The sequence below is a fragment of the Morus notabilis genome, unplaced genomic scaffold (assembly GCF_000414095.1).
Source record: "Morus notabilis unplaced genomic scaffold, ASM41409v2 Scaffold1185, whole genome shotgun sequence".
Lineage (NCBI taxonomy): Eukaryota > Viridiplantae > Streptophyta > Magnoliopsida > Rosales > Moraceae > Morus > Morus notabilis.
In genome coordinates, this window is record NW_010357564.1 from 306,597 (window position 1) to 326,400 (window position 19,804).

The 19,804-nt window shown below is 33.2% G+C and overlaps 3 protein-coding genes across 5 annotated transcripts; 1 reads left to right on the top strand and 2 right to left on the bottom strand.

Moving 5' to 3' along the window:
• Positions 1-2,870: 2,870 nt before the first annotated feature.
• Positions 2,871-6,068, bottom strand: LOC21401207 (two-pore potassium channel 1). Of its 3 annotated transcripts, none has more exons than XM_010090157.2 (3): positions 5,949-6,068; positions 4,280-5,206; positions 2,871-3,225 (listed from the first exon to the last, which is right to left on the bottom strand). In XM_010090157.2, the coding sequence occupies exons 2-3, from the start codon at positions 5,179-5,181 to the stop codon at positions 3,060-3,062; spliced, it is 1,068 nt and encodes a 355-aa protein (XP_010088459.1). In that variant the 5' UTR covers positions 5,182-5,206; positions 5,949-6,068; the 3' UTR covers positions 2,871-3,059. The 3 variants fall into 3 exon arrangements, with proteins under 3 accessions (XP_010088459.1, XP_024027352.1, XP_024027360.1); XM_024171584.1 differs by having other exon boundaries at positions 4,280-5,211; XM_024171592.1 differs by lacking the exon at positions 2,871-3,225 and adding an exon at positions 3,873-4,070 and having other exon boundaries at positions 4,280-5,211.
• A 1,137-nt stretch (positions 6,069-7,205) lies between these two features.
• On the top strand, positions 7,206-11,395 carry LOC21401208 (meiotic recombination protein SPO11-1). The gene is made up of 15 exons (XM_024171692.1): positions 7,206-7,266; positions 7,400-7,499; positions 7,706-7,779; positions 8,623-8,724; positions 8,954-9,027; positions 9,372-9,388; positions 9,683-9,752; positions 9,843-9,879; positions 10,050-10,097; positions 10,197-10,255; positions 10,335-10,366; positions 10,465-10,570; positions 10,757-10,877; positions 10,958-11,021; positions 11,111-11,395. Exons 1-15 carry the CDS (start codon positions 7,206-7,208, stop codon positions 11,235-11,237), a joined length of 1,092 nt encoding a protein of 363 aa, XP_024027460.1. The 3' UTR covers positions 11,238-11,395.
• A 4,140-nt stretch (positions 11,396-15,535) lies between these two features.
• On the bottom strand, positions 15,536-16,652 carry LOC21401209 (protein bfr2). The gene has a single exon (XM_010090159.2). It carries the CDS (start codon positions 16,585-16,587, stop codon positions 15,829-15,831), a length of 759 nt encoding a protein of 252 aa, XP_010088461.2. The 5' UTR covers positions 16,588-16,652; the 3' UTR covers positions 15,536-15,828.
• Between the last annotated feature and the right edge of the window lie 3,152 nt (positions 16,653-19,804).

The following is a 19,804-nucleotide window of genomic DNA, read 5'->3' on the forward strand; positions in this document are numbered from 1 at the left end:
ATGTTATTGTAATTTAGTCTATTATGAATTTTAAGTTATTTTTAATATGTAAAAAACTAAATAAAAGTATACAATTTTTGTGTCAATTTCGGGTTCACGGGTCAATTTCGTGTCACGGGTCATTTTCAGGTCGTGTCATGTTAACTTGTAAAGTGATCGTGTCGTGTTTGTGTTGCGATTTTTAAAAAATTTCGTGTCACGGATCGTGTTCGGGTTAACTGTAAATTTAGAAAGAAACGATCAAAACACGATACGTGATACGAATTGTCACCTCTACTGTGTACTGTCAATAGGTATTATTAATTAAAAAAAAATGCACGTTTCCTTAAAACATTCGTCTTTTTATTAGTTTTGTTTTCCTTCTCATTTTCTTTGCCGCAACATTTCTAATTGTGATTGACCATTAGTTTTGTCAATTTGCTTTTTTCCTAATTCTTTCTCCATCCTCTCTTTCACGTCTCTCTCATCCACCCTTTCACAAAAAAAAAAAAAAAAAAAAAATCACAAGAGAACCTCCATAATCAGCCATCAAGCTCATCTCTTAATCTTTCTTAGCAATCAAGATAAAAGAGATCGTTAAGGTATGATTCCTCTTATTATTTATTCTTTTGGTTTTGAATTCTTTAAGGGTACGGATTTAATTGTCAATGATGACTTTTGTTTGAAAAAGAGGAGAGACGTATTTATGAGATGATGATGAGTGAAGTTGTACCATTAATATGAGTTCTATGATTCAAGGTTATTCGATTTTTAATTTGATACTATGATTTTGAGTGTAGGTTTCTTTTAGATTTTATGTTAGTCATAGTTATTATTTGATTGTTTTGTTTTGTATCTTCCTAGAAAGCATGCTATAGGGGTTGGCGATTTTGGTAATTGAGTTAATAATAGAATTATTAGTTGTTGTACAACCTAGAAACATGCTAGGATTTATTTGTGATCATTTATATGATGGGTGTGATTCTTTTGATCGTCATTTTGTAGGTATAAGATATATATATATATATATATATATATATGCACGTATTTATATTTCTTTAAGTATTAGAAACATGTTATAGGGTTGAATAATAAATGGAATGTTGTTTATACATGTTGAGGATAATGGTTTTGTATTTTATAGAATTTTTGGTGAATTTTCGTCCTAGTTTGAGTGCTGGAATTTCTCCAGGTTTCATGTCTGATTTTAAAACAGTGTTTTAGGGACCAAATGAACTCTGTTTTTAGCAAATTAGATACCGTTGGAAAGATCTTGATGTCTATTTTCATTTGGCACCAGTTTCAGGTCGTTTTGAGTTTTTTTATGATTTGTTATGAATTTTTTAAAGAGATAAATGTCAGACTGTCAGTTTTTGTAAGATTTGGAAAATTAGTGTAATTATTGAGATTTCTTGTGTCTTGATGTTATTAAATGATGGAATTGGCCTTTTAGGCGCTGTTTCTAATATGATGGATGAATTTGATGAATTAAGTTTTTTTTTTTAATTTTACTATATTTATGATTTATGGCATGAACGGTTCTAGAGGCGAGCACTCGAGGACCTCATTTGTCGCGTCACTGTTACAAAATTTAAAAAGGTTAAGTAAGGTGCTCAAGTAAGTACACTCTCACCTGCAACATGAATTGAATAATTGAGAAGTATATGATTTTGACGTTTACGATGATGTTATTACGCTTCTAATAATCCTCTTATGATGACGTTTTGAAGAAAAATGTGTATATGTATTTTTATGTTTTTAAATGGCATTGTATAGCTAGATGGTGACTGGTGAACAGTCTTATTGTCACGGTTGGTATGAGATTTGCTACCCCATGCTTTCTGTGTCTAGCGCGCTATGATGGTACAACGTCGGACCCAATATATAATGGATTTTAAAGTTAAAATATGTTCAAAAATAATTATTCTCATGATAACGTTTATTGTTGATGAATAAAAATGTTTATTTACATTTGTGAGAATTAAGTGTCTTACTAAGCTCTTGCTTATATAAGTTATTTTATGTTGCAGACAATCTAAATGGTAAGATGTAGCCATAGAAGATCTTAGAGCGGATGCGAGCTATGCGTGATAAGAAAATGAGAGAAACGATCATGTAATAAAAATGCTTAAATTTAAATCAAGTTTTAATTTTTACTGTTCATTGTTTTAGAACTTTGGTTTATGGTGGTTTTAGTTTGAAGAATATTTTAGATTTTTTTTGAGTTTATTTCACAATATGAATTTTTTTTAATAATTAAGTTGAACCGAAAGATTATTTTTTTTTCTTTGAGGAAGTTCAAAATATTTAAAGTTATAATATGTTATTTAAAAAAAAAAAAGAAATTCTAGGTTTTCTTTAAGTAATTCAAAGTAAAGTATTTTAAGTTTAACTATTTTTCATATTCTTTAAGAAGTAAATGTTTGGAAGTTAAAATAACTATGACGATCTGTGAGAGATCGTTCCAGTTATGTTACTATATATAAGTTATCTTTCAACTCATAACAATGTAACTTTTTAACCTTTCCAATTGATCAAAATCAAGAATGAAAATATCAAAAATATTAAGTGCTTAAGTTTTAGAATGTATCGCTCAATGTTGGTAAAAATATAAAAAATTATGTAAAACATGTAGGTAAATGTTTAGACAACGATGTTTTTCCTTCGTGTTATCTGCATCAAGGGCCTATATTTAGGAGAATTTCAAAAGATAAGAAATAAAAAAAATAAAACCGTCGATATTTAGTTTCGTAATCGCAAGAACTCCTATGTACGCTAATTGGACTATTAAGACTAATAACAGATCAATAATGCAAAAATAATTGGACTATTAAGACTAATAACAGATCAATAATGCAAAAAGCTGTTGCTTGTATAACAAAATGATTCAGGAAGATCATAGTATTCTCCCATGTTTCTATAGAAAAGTATACATACATAAGCATTATGTTTTGAATCACAACTGTAAAATAAAACATCAGTATGAGGGCAGTTATATATTATGGAAACTCTCATGACATATTAATAAATTACAGACATGAAATGGTACCTGTAAGTTAAGAAGCATAATGACAGTTAAGTTATTTCTGATCAGTTTCAGATGATTGAGCAAGGATTATATCAGATGCAGACAAACTTCCCGATTGATCCACATCAAGATCATCAAACTCCTCCATTATAAGTGATATATCATCCTGGGTTATCTTCCCCATCTCTTTCAGCTTATATAATACAAACTCAGCAGCCCTGTGAGAACAAGCAAGTCCAACAATCAATATCCTTTGTGGTTTAAATAGCGGTCCGAATAAGGAATAGAGTCTAAACCGTTGTTTGATTACATGAATTCAAAGTGTGTAATTATTTATTTAGCCAACATTTTATTAAATTTTCTAGAAACTAAGGGGTGGTAAGTTCGCCAAAACTCATCTAGGATGAATTCTAAACCGACAGCCCAGGTTAAGAAAAATTGAACCAGACATTGGCTCAAACTTGTTCATGGGTTCAAAACCGGATGAGCCCATGAACCAAACGGCCTCATGTGGTAAGATTCAGCCTGGCATGGTTTTCAGAGGGTTGAAAAGCACTTTGCGGAAAAGCGATACAATCAGAATAAAAGTGAGCAAAAGCACTTTTCACATACGCCTATGCATTATGGAGTCGTTCGTTTCATATACTCAAACTCAAATCATTGACTCTACTACAGTGTAAAGCTCTCACATAAAATTTGAATTTCAAACATCAAAATCAAGAATCATGAGTTTGAATATATCTCCCAAACGGGCCACAAGTTGTTTTGAGAAGCTGCATTTTAAACTACTAACTTCTAGTTTTCTACTTCTGCTTTTGTTATAAGTAAAGCAAAATGATACATGTCATGAAAAGCTAGTGTCAAGGTGTAGCTTGTTATATGGGTCGTGAGTGGGAACTTAGTTTCCGTCCGGGTATGCGCCCTTGGATTGCTGTTGCATATTCAGTTCCTGTTGCGGTTGCTACTGCTATTTTCTTGATCTATCCAATTAGTCAAGGAAGCTTTTCTGACGGTATGCCTCTAGGAATCTCTGGTACTTTCAACTTCATGATTGTATTCCAAGCTTTGACATACCATGAAACTAAAATTTAGTTTTACAGAATCTACAGGATTTTGAGACGTGTGTATTCATGATATTCCTGATTAATTTTCATGGTATGAATCATTGCCAGCAAAGAAAATAGTGCTTCTTTTAAAAGCATACGAATCCTAAACTAGGCCTAAAAGAGTTATTAAACAGGAAATCCAATTCATACAAGAACATCAACTTACTCGACATTCCCATCGTGATCAAGATCAGCTGCCTCCAAATCCAGATTCGTCACCTTTCGAGTTAGAACCCACTCGACCAATTCCCTTTGCCTGTTTTCAGTGTTGAGCTCAGCAATATAGAGGAAAAACTGAGCTAAACAAATGGTACTTATCAGTATCCAGAACACGGCAAAAACACGCCCTCCTTTAGTTGAGAAGCTCTTATCTCCATACCCTAGAGTCGTTATGGTGGAACAAACACAGTAAAATGCATCCACAAGGTCCAACTTTTCGACCGTGGACAGAAATATAGTTCCAGTGATCATAAGCACTAAAAGAATTACAAAAGCCAGAATGCACTTGTATCTGGTTCGGTTCATCGCAGCCTCTTTCAGAATTTCAGTGTAAGCAACTTTTTTACGCAGGTGCAAGGCTCTAACAAGCAGTATTTCCTGCTTCTCTACCAAATAGTCCGCTGCGTTGCTAAGTATCAAACAGACTAGAGCCATTCCCGTGAACACAAAGGCACATGCGAGCACTTTTGCAGCATCACTGCTAGGTACTAGGTCCCCATATCCAACAGTCGTCATTGTGACGATGCAGAAATAAACTGCGTCGAGAACTCCATTAGTCTTCTTTCCCGTGATTTGGTTCCTAACAATGTAAAAGCAAACGGTGGCAGCACTCAAGTAGAAAGCCAAGAACATGAACACTTTGCAGATGTTCGGGTGTATATTCCCGAAAATGGCATTAGACTGAGGATCTGAGCCAATGCTTGTTTTCTCAAAGGGAACAAAATCTGCGAGGGGAGCACTTTTGCTGCGGCGGAATCTTTTTCTCTTTGGGGTGTCTTTACTCCTCGTCTGAGGATTGAGATCTGTTCGTCCCGAAAGCAAGGGTTGTCTTACATCAATACTAGCCATTTTGACGATTTGGACAAGTGAATATCTGCCCTAAAACATAATAGAGTCCAAGCGGGACTAGTTAGCAAATTCCTCAATTCAACTACTTTGAATTGATCAAATCACCACAATCCTAAAAATCTCGATCGAGAAGCTTAAACAAAATTTGGAAACAAAGTTGCACCGGTTAGATGAAACAAAGCATAAGTGCAAAATTGTTTAAATTTCCATATGCTCATTGCATTCAAGTAATCTATTAATGAAACCAAGAGAATACAATAAGAAACAAAAAAATCATCTGAATTCAGAACATTCCATATTTCCAATTATAAATAAATAAACCGTGAATTTCACTGTCCATTAATTTATTTAAATCACAGAAGACCCAAGAACTAGCATCTAGTGTAATGATTTATTGGGTTGAAAATCAAGATATATCAGTGATTACTGATTACCACTAAGCAGGCAAAGTAATCATCCTTAAAAAAAAAAAAAAAAAAAAAAAAAAAAAAAAAAAAAAAACCGAAATGGGTTTGAAAGATCAACTGAAATAACGAACTGGGTCAGATTCAAAATCTTTCCATTTATTTTAAAAAAATGAGAAAGGAAAAATCTTTAATAACGGGAAGAAAACCAAGGGAAAAGGGGAAAATACAGTAAATAAAAATGAAACTGAATTTATTTAAGCTCTCTAAATTGATTTCCATTGAAGTTGTAAACAGAGTGAAATTCCACTAAACAGTAAAGAAGAAAGTTTTAGAGTAATGAGTGAGAGATTTCAGTTTTACCTGTGGAAGCTGGTTTGAATTTGTCGTAGTCTGAAGAGCAGTTTTTTCCGTTGTAAGAAATTATCAGCAGAACTTTCCGAGAAAATCTAGAACGACCCACATCCTTCTAAAATAATGCGGTTACTCATTATATTCATTTTTGTTTGTTTGTTTTTTTCTTTTTTCAATTAAATTAAAAGTCAAGACGTGGGAAACTTCGGGTTTAATCCAGTGTTAAAAGGGAGGCCATGATTTGAAGAAAAGCATTATCAAATTATTTATTTTTTGGGCCTCTAAACAGCTCTTTAATTATTATTATTATTATTTTAATTTTCAGGGAGTTAATTATTTAATTTTGGTAAAACTATTTTCGAAAATAATTTGCCAAATCCCTACCTTTGAATAAAAAATTATATTTTATATAGTTTTTAAAAAAATAAAGTTAGAATAAAATCTGAACGTGTCGAATTTATTACCACTATAGAATGTGAAATAAGTAAACAAATATTTTGATTCATGAATAAATTATTAAAACTATAAATTTCAATGAAAAAATTGTAGATCCTAAAATCCTTAAGAATGTGCTATTCTTTGGAAAGAATTATCAAAAAAGAAGTTTAGACCGGATAAATACTTCCTGTTTTTGCTTATCATTTTCAATTTTAGGATTAGGAAAAAATAAAAAAAGAAGTTAGGGACTAATTTACTTAAAAACAATAAATTTGTAAACTGGATAATAGCATATTTTAAAAATAATGGTTTTTTGGCATAATTGTCCCCGAATTTATTGTTGTATAACAAATTACTCTCTAAACTTTTAATTTTGTCAAGTTATCCCAGACTTATAAATTTGTTAAAGTGTACCATATTTAACTAAATTTGTTCAAAATTTTTAATAAATTTTAGAGATTAAAAGTTGAGATAAGTTACATTTGAATTCTACTATTGAAATTTTTAACTGAACGTGTTTTTTGATACTAATTTAACACAATTATCTTCAAAATGAGACATTTTATAACAATTTTACAAATAAAAAGAATAACTAGCTAGAATTAAAAGTTTAGAGAAAAATTAATAAATCACGATAAATTTAAGAGATAAATGCGTTAAAAACCCTAAAAATGAAGACTAATAAATGACACTTTTTTAATAATAATAATAATAATAATAATAAATGCCATTTATTTTGATTTTTTCAAACTATAGATAGTGATAGCTAACACATAAAAAACATATATTTGTGATTTGTGAAAGCTCATTAACGGCTAAACGTAAAAAATGGAGGGAAAGTATCGGAGGCGAAGTTCAGAGCCGAGCGATCTGCTCAAGAGAATCAGAGGTCAATCCAATAATAAACTTTTGCGACCAAATCCAAATGGAAATTCATCTCCTTCAAATTTCAATCTTTTCTTTTTAATTTCAATTTCAGTTTCAATTTATTTGGTTTTTTTTTTCTTTTTTTTTTCTTCCAGAATTTACACGAGCTCTGGTCGAAGATCTCAGCAATGGACGATCTCCAGTCATCTCCATTCATCGGTTCAGTAACTACTGCACGAATCCCAACGCTATCTGGTTCGATCATTTCTCGTCTAAATTCACCATTTTTTAGTGCTTTTATAGTTGTTTAGTTGAGTGATAATCAATTAACTTTGAGTTTTTTCTTGTTCGTCAATTATCGGAAAGTGTTGATCATATTGGCAATGAGAATCATAAATTGAACTATAAAGCTGTTTTATTTATAGAATTTGATAATTATAGAGAACTGTTGATTTATGCAGTTGTTGTAGCTATGATTTGCCCAAAGGGAGGGAAATTCTTACTTTTCAGAGGGAAAGTCATGTTCATAGAATAGGTGAGTTGTGCGTGCGCGTGTTTATTTTATTTATTTATTTTTTACTAAAGAAAAGCAGTTATAAGGATTGAGAGTGGCGTGTTTAGATAATCCCAGAGGGGCAGTGCTTCCCCATGTTGGATAGAACCTTCATTTAGGGCCCGTATTCAAGTAAGTGATTTTGATTCATTGGCGGGGACTTTGTGAAAGAGAAAATTTTTTAATTTAAATTCTTTGTGAGATAATAAACATTGTAGCAGAAGTCAAATCATGATTTAAGTATACCAATCAAACAAGCCCTTAGTGTGGTAGGAATTAGGAATGACGCAAACCCAAGACCATGTCGAGGAGGATGAGTAGTCTTATCACCCCGTCAAGTGACCGGTGGTCTATAGGTGGGTTATGTGTGTGTGTGTGTGTGTGTTCCAAGAAAAGAGATTATAAAGATTGAGAGTGGCAAATCCAGATAATCCTATGGAGGGAGTCTTTCCTATGTAGCATAGTATTTTGTCCATCGTGGTTGAACTGACTCAAACCAAAGACCACGTCGAGGAGAACGACTTGCCTTACCACTCTACTAAATAACCAGTGGTTTATACGTGGGTGGTGTTTGATGTGCTATCACAAGATCTACATCTCATATTAGAAAAAGTTCGTTTTGGACTTTGGAAAAACAAATTAAAGAGTTTTGTGACATTTTTTTGGACTCTGTATAATATAGTTATAAACTCTCGGATTATTTGGGTACGCCATGTTGTATCCCTCTTATCTTTTTATTGTAGTGAAAAGAATAAAAAGGGATTTTATGAATATAGATTTGTTCTTGATATCTTATATTATGTGTTGCGTTTGATTTCCTTTCAGATGTTCTGCTGAGGGTTCTATTGATTGTCCAGAAACTTCTGCAAGAAAACAAACATGGGTCTAAAAGAGATATATATTACATGCACCCTGCAGTATTTTCAGGTGATTTTGTGTTTTGGTTTTCAGTATTCATAATGTATGAATTTTCTGGTGATTTTGTATTTGGTTTTAGTATTCAAAATGTATGACTTGCTATACCCTGGAAGACAGACATGATTCTTTCAAAAGTTGAAAAGTTTGAGTTCGTCTATTTGAAGATGTTCATATGGGCTTCCATTTAATGTCCTTTAGTTTTCTTGTAGTAATGTTTTTCTGCTTATTTGCATTGCAGAGCAGTCGGTTGTGGACCGGGCAATCAATGAAATATGCATACTTCTGCAGTGTAGTAGGCACAATTTAAATGTGGTGAGTAGGCTTCATACGTTAGACTTATGAGATATATTCTTCATAACCAAATTTGAGACTATTTGTCTCCAGAAAAAGGATGACTAATCAAGATGGTGATCTTTCTGATTACTTTTTGCCTCCTTTCATATGAATTTATGAACTTTGTTTCTTAAGTTAATGCAACATCTGTTCACCACGTGTGTTGATTTTTATTCCTCTAAGGATAATGGTAGAAAGAAGTAAAATTATGCTTGTCAATACTTTAGAAGTTGTTTCGCCGATACTTCTTAGGCTGCACCTGCATGCATAAATGGCCTTAAAGGTTGCATACTGATATACTTCATGTTTCATCCTTATGACAGGTTTCTGTTGGAAAAGGGTATGGACTGGAGCTCACGTTATGTGACAAGTTTATGCATTTCTGTTTCATTTTGTTTGAAATGGTAGATTTGAATCAATTTTTTTATTTGATTGGATGATTTTTTTCTTGGTCTGTCAACATCTGTTTCCTTCTCATGTTAATTAACTTTGCTCGTAGCCAACTGAATTATAAGCAGAATCCCATTTGCGTGCATTTGGTACCGTTAGTTTCATTGAAACTACTTATAAAAAAATTTAAAGAAAAGAAAGAAAAGAAAACTCTCAATGTTAACTAATATCTTTCTCGTTGTAGGTTGGTAATGGGATGGCTAAGATTCTCAGAATCCGAGAAGAAGTTTGACTGCATAAATAGGCCCAGCATTGTAAGACTGCAGGACATTATTGATGGATCTGATGACATATTTTCTTTTCCTCTGTATTTAAGTTGATATCTGCATTTGGTCCACTCACAGGCTCACCCTATTCCTGTACACGTTGAAGAAGTTAAAGGTATCCGGAGAACAGTAAAACATGATTCAAATAACAACTTATATTAAGGGCTAAAATTTCTATATTGACATGTAGTATTTGCCAGTATGAGGTTTTAATTCTCCGATGTGTTTTATGATGAATTTGCTCAAATTTTTATGGAGGTTTTACCTTTAACTCTAAGCCTGCAGATATAGTCAGTGTTGCCCAATACATTCTTGTGGTGGAGAAAGAAACAGGTACTCTTTTTTTTTTTTTTTTTTTTTGTCAGCAAACATTCTTGTGGTTAGTAGTTGCATTTTTATCAATCAAGCGTGGTTGTGTAATCTTCTATGTAGTGTTTGAACGATTGGCAAATGACCAGTTCTGCAACAAAAACCGCTGCATTGTTATCACAGTACGTATGCTCTTTTAAGTCTTGTGAATTCTTAAACAGGCTTTAACTATGTGCTCATTGCAACTTTTTTATATTATAGGGAAGAGGGTATCCTGATATTCCCACAAGGAGGTAGAAAGTCCCTACAATTTTCTTAAATGAATAGCCATAATATCTTTCTGTAGTTTCTTTTCAATTAACTTTACGTAAGCTGCATTGATGTCTACCAGGTTCTTGCGCCTTCTTATTGACACTTTGCGTCTCCCCACCTACTGCTTAGTAGATTGTGATCCTTACGGTTTTGACATCCTGGCCACATACCGATTCGGTTCTATGGTTAGACGTTTTGATCAAACTATCCAAATTTATTGTTATCTACATGTGTGACCCATTTACTGACTCCTAGAGCGAATTATTGAAGATTTAAGGGGTGTGAAAATAAGTCAGTTCTTTTGCTTTTTGCTTTCGTATAATACTTTTTTTGTTTCTATCCAATTTTGACTCATTTTTCTGCTCTGCAAGCAAATGGCATATGATGCAAAACTTTTAAGGATCCCAGAGATGAACTGGCTTGGAGCTTTTCCTTCGGATTCTGAGAAGTACAACCTTCCAAACCAGTGTCTTCTTCCTTTGACAGCTGAAGGTAGGAAGGAAATTATTACTCTCATAAGGGCTTTCTTGTAGTTGTAATCTTAACCAATTATGACTTGGTTTCATTGTCAGACAAGAGGAAATCTGAAGCGATCTTACTCAGATGCTACCTACAAAGAGAAGTGCCGAAATGGAGGTAAAACTCACACGCGCTCTCTGAGGTGACATCCTGGTATAACAGGCTTAATTATTTATAATGTGGAATTATATCTTTGGCCTTAAAAGATTGGAGCTTGAGCTGATGCTGCAAAGAGGAGTGAAATTTGAGATAGAAGCATTGTCTGCGCGCGTGTTGTCGTTCTTGTCAGCGGAGTACATACCTTCTAAAATTCAAGGTGGAATATACCTATAACATCTAACATCTTTATAGTCTATGTTATTTCTTAGTAGCCTAGATATGATGGAGCCGTCAGCAAAAAGTTTTATAAGCAAGATTGAAATTTCAGCAAACCAGAGAGCACAATTAGGGATCTCTCGCAGATTATTCTTGAAGTGAATTCTTAATGACTATTGGACACAATGTAAAGAAATTAAAGCTCGAAAAGTTAAATTTGAGATGAGTAATTTCTCTACTTCTCTTCTTCTTGTTGTTCTGTACCTTTTACATCAAATGGCCCAAAGAACACATTTACGAATTCGTAAGTGTTCATAGGCAACTAGACATTGTCAAGTCAAATAGCTCATTAGTGAAATCCAGATAAACATCTAAAACAAGTGGTTAAGCATCTATTGAAACAAGCAAACAATTTAAGTGAAAAATGCAGTGTTTTTTTTTTCTGAAACATCTTACTTCCACATAACCATTTGCTTCCTACACCATGCATTCAGAGTCAGTGACCTACAATTATCGGAACATGGTTAAAGTTGACTTAGCCACTTCACCTTAATGGTCACTTATTGAACAAGGAAATATCATAATTAGCTGAAAATTTTCTTGGGTTGTTAATGTCAAAGACCCTATTGATAAGCTAGTTTGATTTACAGAAGAGCTGCATAGTTGGCTTACTTGAAATGGGTTGTGGATGAACGTGCAACAAGCAAATCAAGGTACAAGTACACATCAAAGACTCAATAATGTAAAACTAGGACTTATCATTATCAATTCCAATTAGTATTCACTATTTATTTGTTTCACCTAAATATCCGAAATTGGACATGGTACATAATAATACTACTGAACATTTTGGTAGAAGTTAGGAAAACATGATGCCTGTTTGGTTCACATTTCACAAGTTTGAATAGAAATTCAAATCTTTTGTGAGAGAAAATACTGTAGCAAAAAGATTTGAATTGTGATTCAAAACTCGTGAAAAAAAGTACCGAAGGTCGATGAATAATATTCTAAATCTTATGGAGTGGCAGATTCTTAGAATATCAAAATCCTCAATCGCGAGGGTTGGTTCTAGATCTCCATGTCTATCAATTTTTTGATCACATTAGTGAGTCATATCATCTAGGAAGAACCACCAAAAGCTGTTGAGTATATAATATCGTTTCTGGGGTCCCATGCAAATTATTGAAAGCTGAAGTGTTACTCATGTAATAGTAGTTGTACAAACATTTATTCTTCATGAAAATCCTTATTCTCACACTTTGCAAAATCAAGCTTAGGTTCTGCTTTGAAGTGGCTAACTATTCAATGCACAGACCCCACTTCATTATTGATCGCAGAAACTCCATTATTGAAACCAAGAATTGAACCATCTTAGCTTCTTCCTTTCCTTTGTCCATCTCGAGGTTAGAATGATTCAATCATACAACCTCAATCAAATTCTCAATAATGGGTCAGGCAAGCCGAGACACGTCCAAAATGGTCATTTGCACTTTACATTTCCTGTGACCACACACGTTTACATTTGCACGTGCCACCTCAATCAAATTCTCAAGATGGTCACATGAACGCCCCAATGCATTTCCTGTGACCATCTTGTTCCTGTTCTTCTGATCTTTACATTTGCACTTCAGGGCTCGTTTAGTTCGCTGATTTAAGTTTTTAATTCGAGTTGAGATGTGATTTTATGTGAGTACTTTTTACTGTAGCAAAAAAGTTAAATGTGATGTTTTTTAGAGCTTTTTACTGTAGTAAAACTCGAATTCTAAACTCGAATCGGTGAAATGAACGGGGCCTTAGTTTTTCAATTTATGGTAGTTCTTCATTGCTTCATATGAAAAATGGAGGTACAAACTTTGCTGGTGTTGTGCACATCTCTCTAATTTTTGTTTGATCAACTCATTTAAGTTTGGTGGGCACCTAGCAAAGTGCTACTTTTTCTTCATTGGCGAGTTCTAGAGTAGGAGAATCAAACATGTCTCTTTCATGTTGACAATGATTTTTCAGTTTGAGGAGGACCCATTTGGAAAGAACTTTCTTTGTGATGTGAACCTTGAATATTTAATTAGAAGTGTGGTAAAAATGAAAGCTCCTGATTTTTCAACCACAGGACAAAGTGTAAAAGTTCATTCACTCTTTGGCCTAGGGATTGTAAAATATGAGTAAAATGGCAATTTCTGTCTCTTTCAGCTTTAGCTTTTAATGAAAGAAATTTTTTTAGTGTTCTTATTTTTTTTAAACACAGGTGTTTTTTACTTATTATCTGTTAAATTTATATTATTTTTTAAATTTAATTTAATTTTTGATTAAATTTAATATAAATTTAATGATTGATAAATAAAATAAATACAAGTGTTCTTAAAAAAGAAAAAAAATACCGGATATAATCCCTTAAAACAAAAGTATTTTGAAGCTTTTTAAAATATTTGGTTCACTCTCATGGACACTATAACCAAATTAAGTGCTGGAAATCATCACAAGAAAATATGTTGGCTTGGTATGCCAAAAGAAAGAAAGTTTAGAATAAAGAATGTAAAGGTCTTCCTAAATTTCATTGTTGTTTTTGGTGAGGTAAATAAATGTTTTTATGAAGAGGTGAAACTTTTTGTCAATCTACATTCATTTTCTTTTTTTTCCTCTTTTTGCTCCCCTAATATGTGGACGTGAATTTTGTTGATACATGATGTTGATACCAGAATTTCTCACATACCGATGGCCCACCGGTGAAGTATTGTCCCCACTTGGGCCCGCCGTGACGGGTGGGATTTTGTCCCTTCGTAAAAGGCGCCTCGCTGGGGTGAGGGGCCGGCACTCTCCCCGTGGGGCGCTCTCCTGACCCCACCCCCGTCGAGGTATTGTCTCCACTTATGCCCAATGGATTTCCCATGAGGGAGTTTTGTCTCCCTTAGGAGCGCCTCGCTGGTAGGAGGGGTTGACACTCTGGTACATATACCTCTCCAGACCCCCGTCTCCAACCGATGTGGGACTCTTGGCATACAACAGTGAGATATTGTCCTCCACGGCGGGCCCAAGTGGGGACAATACTTCGCCGGTGGGCCATCGGTGTGTGAGAAATTCTGGTATCAACACATGACAAGGGTGAATTTGGCTGCACACATCTCAAACACGTGTAAAGTCTTGTTTAAGTTTTTGACAGTTATTATCACTCTTGCTTTTTTTGTTGCAAAGCTAATAATGGAGACGAGAGAACACTGAAAAAATTGTGACCGTCAAAATCATCTTTCTATGAGATTTTCAAGAAAAGAAGGATTGCTTACTGCTTTTAACTTTAGATAACAAATTGCTCAACTTTAAACTACAAGGAAATCTAGTTTTGTGTTAATCCTTAATTTGATCTCTCTAAGCTCATTAGATGTACTGAGTTTGACTCATTTCGCAGAGTTTTTATTTTTATTTTTTTGGTCAGTAGAAGAAAAAAAATAAAAACTGTGACTTCTCAATAAGTGTTTAGAATTACGTTTTAAAAGTAATTAACGGGTGACAATGAATTTAAAGCAACAAAAATGTTAGAATAAAATTTAAAATGTCTTATTGAAATTATGATAAAAATTTCAAAATCTATTTAAAAGAGTTTTTTAAAGAAATCATATTTTGTGATTTTAATATTAAGCTCTTCTAACAGATCATTTGAATTGAATGCTTAGAGAAGTAGCTTTTTGCCCCATAAAACTAAAAACTATTTCTAAGAAGTTCTACCAAATAGGCCGATAACATTATAAAAGCACAAACTTAAGTTCTACTAGCATTTTCTATTGGATCTGTGTTAAACCATATCTGAAAAGGTTTTTGGAGGTTGACCTTAATTAGCTCTATCAACGAAGTTAATTCATCTTTATTTGCCTTTTGTTTCTAAATAGAAGAACTTAAAAGCAAAGGGTAACTGCAGAAGATAAGTAATATGGACTGAAGTTAGCTTCATATCAGACAAATCAAGTTAAATTAATTCATTTTGTCTTAGGCGCTCCTCCATCTAAAGTATCATTTTCATGTGGTCCTCCTTGTACCTACTACAATAATGAATACTCTAAAGTATTGCATCAGTCCATATAAAATATGTAACATCAATAGGTCATTTCTGTTTGGTTGACTTTCTATCAATCAGATTTTTGAGGTTTTTTTTTTTTTTTTTGTCCCAACCATCATCCCTTATCCTGTTGTTGTGTTTTTTCTCCCCTTAAAAATGTGAGAACATAATTGTTTAAGTCTAGTAAGTTTTATGTTGAATTTTGATCATATGAAAGTTTTCAAGTAACTTCTAAAATCACGGATCAATATAGACATTATAAGAAGATAAACTTTGAAAATTTTGAAGCAAATGCATGCTTATATACACTACATAACTACAACCAAGTTGATCCCAAAAGGAAGAAGATTAAGAGGAATAACGTTTTACTAGATAAAACATACACACACAACTAACTACTAACTAACTAACAGAAGGGAAAATCAAACGATTCCTAGCTCATCACCATCAACATTATGAGAGAGACTAGTCTACATGCCGTTACACTATATATTTTCACTGCGAAAGAAGAAGACCAACATTTGAGATTCTTATAATTAGACGGCCATGATCAACTGTCTTTGTGCTTCAATCCTTCATTCTTCTGATAAACTCATCGAACTTCTTGTTTAATTCTTCTGTACTCAGCATTCCATTTTCGACTTCGTCCTCTTGATCATCATCATCTTCATCTTCTTCTTCTTCCAATCCTTGGTCAGCAAGAAATCTATCCGTCGAACAATTGTCCTCCTCTCCCTTTTCTGCAACATTTACTAATGGAGTCTCTCCTTCTTTTGAATCCATAATCCCACTTCTTTGCTCTCGTTCTTTGCTTCCGATAATCGCCTTTTCTGTTTCTACTTCTGTTTCTCCTTGGTTGGTGAAATAGCACTCCTCTTCATTTCCTTCTTCTAAAGCAACATTTTCTGCTGAGCCAATACTTTCAGGTACATTAGCTTCTTTCTCCGAGAACTTTAGTTCTTTCTTCGGTGACATTGACTGATCAGATCGAAAACCGTCTACGATATCATTGGAATGCGACTCGCCTTGATCGCCAGACAAGGACACTAATCCGACCAAACTAGAATATTTCGCAAGGAAGACGAGAAGTCCATTGCAAACAAGGAATATGCAGTTTTTGTCAATGGTGTGGGTGAAAAGCTTGTAAGGAAATGTGGAGAAACAAAAGTTGAGAGAATGAAGAAAAGAAAGAAAAGTCGAGTGGGAAAAGAAAAGGGTAAACACAGAAACTGAGAGCAACAATTGGCTAACCAGTTTTAGTGATAGAGAATCTGTGAATTGCTTAAAGACATGAAGATTTTGGTGCACAGTTTTTTCCATTTTCATGAAGAATTATGGCGCCGGGGGAGAGAGAATGAGGGGTTTAAAGCAAGGTTTCTTGAGCTTGGCTAGTATAATGCTGTTTTAGTATGTAACTATATGAGGTGGCTTAACCTATATATATATAGCACTAGTGAAAATGTGATTATATAGGGGTTTGGTTGGTTTTACCAAACTAGCCTTGGCCAGCTTCGAATTAGCCATTTTTATTGACCTTTTTCTCGAAAATTGTACGACCATTAATCGTAAAAGTCTAATATGTTTTTATGTTGCATAATCCAAAACAAATATAATGTAGAAGTAGCTTTTTGAACAATTTCTTCATCACAGATCGAAAAGATAAACTTTCATTCAGTTTGAAGCAAATACGTCGTGTTTTTATATATAAGTAACCTGTGGCTGGGTCTCAGCACAACTAACACATATTTTGTAGACCATAGATGATGAGATTTAAGGCAGAGACACAACATATACAAGGCACCTAGAAAAGAGCACTGTATGTTTGTGATTCCCAAAACACGTGTTTTCTTTTATTTTGAGATTACTTGCAATTGGTTCTTTAGCTTCTTTGTGGGTTAGTTCATGTTGGATTTGGCAGAGTGAGGGGAGTGATCATAGTGCCATCACAAGGGTGAAAACGGTTAGAAAATGAGAAATATTAACGTCGCTTTTTCTGTTATTCCTTCTGTCACTTTTTACATTTACCGTTTAACACATGAATATAATATAATTCACTTGTCAAATAGTGAATGTAGAAAATGACAATATGAGTAACGCTAGATTTTTCGTGAGGAAATAAGCCCATGACACTAAGCATGTATAAGCGAGAAAATAATTAAAAGTAAAAATTTCAAAAACAATTTTTTTTTTCTTTTTTTGTTGTTATCTTTGATTGAAATGTCCTAATCCTTCCTTTATTATTCCTAGTTACACAGAAGAGTTTCTGATAACTCTATTAAAAGTAGAGTTTTGCACTATTTTTGTGCATTTAAATTGGCTAGTTTTTGAGACTTTTAACTTATTTATTTTACTTTAATTTTGAATTTTTTGAATTTACTTTTTTAATTTTCATTTTACTTAATTTCATTTGTTTTTACTTCACTTGATTTAGTTTTATTTTAATTTAGATTTTCATTAGATTTATTTTAGTTTATTTAGTTTAATTTTAGTAATTTATATTTAGTTTCCTTTCAAAATAATTGTTCATTCTCATTGTAATTACATTTGATGACAAGTGGGTTTAATTGCAAAATTGGAATTGAAGTGGGTCAAAATGCAAGAAAAATGGCTTCAGAATTCAAATGAAATTCGGACCCCAACAAGTGCACTGGTAGAAAAGAATAAAGACCCCGTTCATTTTGTTCTTCGAGTTTAAAATTTAAATTTTATTATAATAAAAAATTTTTATAAAGAGTTATATCTAATTTTTTTATTATAATAAAAAATTATCATATAAAATTATATTTTAATTTAAATTAAAAATTTAAATAAGTAAATTAAACGGTTCAAAAAATTCCAATTTTTACCGTCTAATCTAATACACCAACGGCCTAGATCAAGAGTGTGCTTCACTCTCTTCTACCCGACATAGGAGCAATCGACGCCACGTGGCTGGCTTGTCCCCCAGTTCCTCCTTCCTCTTCTCTCACGCTGCCACGTCATCGATCTTGTCTCCCACTTTCTCCCAGCCTGCCCAATCTCCCATTTTAGCTACAGACTTGCACAAAACCCAAGGAGATAATGGAGAGCATTTAATGTGGCTTTTAAGCCAATTTTAGGAGGAGAAAAATACAAAAAATATATATATTTTTTTTTTTGCTTTAGGATTTGCTTTTTAGTTTTAGATCTAGGTTTTATTTTCAATAAATCATCATAGGAGAAAGTATTTAGAGATGAAGAAGGAGAGGAGAAGAAAAAAAAAAGAGTTTGAAGTATGTGACAATTCTAAAATTAGTTTTTATTTAAAGTCTTATATTTATATTTTTATAATTTGTAAATGGTGAAATCCTGAATTTTAGTATGTTTAATTTTAGTTATGGAGTAGTTATTTTTCTAGAGCTTCGATTTTACTTAATTATAAAGTGTTGATTTACTTTTAAGTGTTTTTTCATGATTTATTTGTATTGTCCCATTCTTAATGTTTTTAATTTACTGGGAAATAAATTAGATGATTTGATGTATGAGTTAGACACTAGGAGAAGTAATTTATACATAGATAGCACAACTTAAGTTTTTAGAGTTCGGGAGGCCTAAAATACCTTCGTAGTCATTAAGAGAACTAGAGCTTAATGAATGTTTAAATTACTCCGTTTTTAATAGGGATATTAGAATTAGGTTTTGAGCATATTATCCAATTTGATGCTTGGGAGAGGTAATTGGGTTAATTAAGAGTTCTTGACTAATAAATTATGATATTCACTTAGTAATAAATTGGCACGGATTAATTATGGTGAAATTGATGCTCTAGTATTTTTATTACTTGTTTTGTCACTTTACTTTACTTGCTTAATTATTTTTATTACTTCTTTTTATTCATTACTTATTCTGGTAGTTCAAATAATCTTAGAAATGATCAATTTTGGTACTTAACGAAAATTAAATACATTCCTCGTGGGATCGACACGTTTATTCACACTTTATTACTTGAGGTGACTTGTGCACTTGTGAGCACAAATACATGCGACAAGTTTCTAGTGCCGTTGCCGGGAAATGTTTGTTTGATTTCTGTTAATATTAATACCAATTAGTTATGGGATTAATTTGAACGTTTATTTGTTTTTATTTTACTTTCTTTTGTTTTTAAATTTATTTGCTCTGTTTTTCTTGTGAGGTAACTTTGCGATGTCTCATCAACAAGTCTTCTTGAGTTTTGCCCAATATGATTCGGAACCAATGCATAGTGCTTGATCGAGATATAAGGAGTTGCTAGTTCGATTTCCTTACCATGGGTTCTCAAGGGAATGTCAACTTCAAAACTTTCTCAACGGGTTAAGCGCCGCAACATGAACTTGGATGGAAAGAGGAAATGGTACCACATCTTTTTACCAACTATCGGCAGATGAAACCTATTATTTTTTGGACGACATGACCAATTATGACAATTGGTGATGGAATCATTCTCCGAACAACCAAGGTTGGGAGGAGAGTTCTACCTATTCGAAGCCATGGTATGACAATACTCAACCTCAACAAGCGGAGTCTTCTCTAGACCTTCAAGAGAGTC